This window comes from Loa loa, assembly GCF_000183805.2.
Source record: "Loa loa unplaced genomic scaffold supercont3.69, whole genome shotgun sequence".
NCBI lineage: Eukaryota > Metazoa > Nematoda > Chromadorea > Rhabditida > Onchocercidae > Loa > Loa loa.
This window is the reverse complement of record NW_018108249.1, coordinates 81,315-83,598: the sequence shown is the minus strand read 5'-3', so window position 1 is coordinate 83,598 and position 2,284 is coordinate 81,315. Positions and strand designations below refer to the sequence as shown.

The following is a 2,284-nucleotide window of genomic DNA, read 5'->3' as shown; positions in this document are numbered from 1 at the left end:
TTTTAAAGTAATTAAAGCATAGAATAGTTATATTGGTAAACAATTTTAATAGCATCTATAAAAATCGTAATTGAGGACGAAGATTCACGACATGCTATGGAATACAATATATCACCGTGGTCATCGTTATGATGTTCGTGCTGCCGATCGAGAGGCTGTTCAGGTGGAACAGAAGCTTATGCAATCTGACGGTGAAGCTACTGTTGCTAGTTTAACTGATGGTACCATTCGTCAACAAAACTTCAATGTAACAAAAATTCCATCAAAGCAAAAAGCAAAAAGAGCAAAGATTTCCTCCAACTAATTGATGACAATTATTAAATCACTGTGATGATGCTAATTTGAAATTTTATGATCTTTGGTACTTCTTCACTACTTTAAATTTAGTTAGCTTAAAAGACGAAGGGACATCCGTATAATCGTGTGAAATGCAATCAGTTACTCATTTCCTTAATAATATCTTCTTTTAATTCAAATTTCATTGTGTAATTTAGGTTTTTCTGAGATAATTTGAAGTAGTGCCAAATTGCAGTAGCGAATCGTTTCAGTAAATTTCGTTTTACCGACGAAATGTGTATTTTGAATTTATATATTTTTTAATTTATATTTTTTGTAATCTTTGATTTCAACATATTCTTGTGTTATTTTTTTGATATTGTAGCAACTTGTTTGGATTTTTTTCCTGTAATTCCCTATTGTCATTTTATGTGTCATCCATTATATATTATCAATGTATTTTTAATGGAATTAAAAATCATATTGATTTCGCACCCAAATATTTCAACAAGATATTGTCTGTGGATAATGTCTAATACGTTTTAAAGTTGATTTTAAATTCACTGTAAGAAGAGTGAAGCATTTCACAAAATGACGTGTAGAACAAAAAAATGGTTTTGCGTATATTACTTTCTGCGTATATTATGCTTGTCTATATTTCACAATTTTTTTTTCAAGCAATTTGGCGGCAAGGTTATTTCTGTTGTAATCACTAATCTTTATCGGTTTATACGGTCATTCCAAAGTTAACATATCAGGTTCATTTTAACTAAGTAAAGATAAGTTTAAATTATTGGCTGGTTTAAAAAAACAAGCAAACAAACACCACTTTAGCCAACATTTTAATTAAAAGCACTTTTTCTGAGAAGAATTTCATCTTCAGAAATATATAATTCAATTCAATATTTAATCTGTGATTTATGAATAAACAATGAAGCAAACGACTAATTAAATTGGAAGTCAGGCATAATTGGCTAAGCCCTTCTAATTGCTAGTAAAGTTTCCGTAAAACTGCGACAAACTATCATCTTCATTTGTCCCAAAAATTGTCCCCCTGTTTTATTTTCTAATTTTCGTATCAAAAAAAAACGACTGAAAGATGATTATGATCAAAATTTAATTATACTTACCCTTTCATGAACATAACATCAAATGTTAAATGGTACAAAAGGTAGAGTAGTTCTTGTAAAACTGTCCTGACCACTTATCTGCCACTTTTGGAGAGATTACGCAAGTAACTTGATAAGTCATTAAGACAGGATAATTCTCCCTAGAGTGTTAAAGCTTTTGAAAGTTATGATTGGAACACTTCCATGAAATTGATAAAGTTGATAAAATCAGATCACTATTCGATTTGATTTATACGAAGAAATATGAAAAACAAAAATCGTAATGATGAGAGAGTAAATAAAAACAATCCTTTTTCTGCAGCTTATTGCTATCAGACTTGATATCACTAGCAATATATCCCTTGAATTAGAAACAGAAATCTGAAAAGGAGAAATAGCGTAAACGACACACTTGCGCAATCATATTATGCCTTAGTCATACAAATAGAGCCACAATCATCGAGTATGAATGCAAATGTGAAACTATCTTGTGTAATGTCACAATGGCAACATGGAACATATCCATTATATCTTTCCGATTTCTCTTATCACCCCTAACTATTCGATGTCTACTGGGAATTACTTTTGAAGAACTCATTAATCTGAAAAAGAGACAGTATATTCCATTGTTATCAAAATTAACTACTATAATGCGTTTTGGAGAGCTGACAGAATAACATTCCAAATAGATATCACATTTCAACTTCATAAGAGACACTCACGATATCGGTTATCAAAAACAGATGCCTTTCTTTCATTCCAAACCGTTTTGCATAGCAAATAAACAAACGATGGTACTTTTTTCGATTGCTAAGAATGCCAAAAATTAATTCTACAGACATTATCCAAATGTTTGAACTTTCATATATATATATATATATATATATATATATATATAT

At 30.0% G+C, this 2,284-nt stretch overlaps 2 protein-coding genes across 2 annotated transcripts; one reads left to right on the top strand and one right to left on the bottom strand.

Annotated features, from left to right (window-relative positions):
• Positions 1-91: 91 nt before the first annotated feature.
• On the top strand, positions 92-304 carry LOAG_14795 (hypothetical protein; the record flags this gene model as incomplete). Its single annotated transcript, XM_003150286.1, has 1 exon — positions 92-304. One exon carries the CDS (start codon positions 92-94, stop codon positions 302-304), a length of 213 nt encoding a protein of 70 aa, XP_003150334.1.
• A 1,517-nt stretch (positions 305-1,821) lies between these two features.
• LOAG_14792 (hypothetical protein) lies at positions 1,822-2,227 on the bottom strand (the record flags this gene model as incomplete). Its single annotated transcript, XM_003150285.1, has 2 exons — positions 1,822-1,987; positions 2,082-2,227. 2 exons carry the CDS (start codon positions 2,225-2,227, stop codon positions 1,822-1,824), a joined length of 312 nt encoding a protein of 103 aa, XP_003150333.1.
• Between the last annotated feature and the right edge of the window lie 57 nt (positions 2,228-2,284).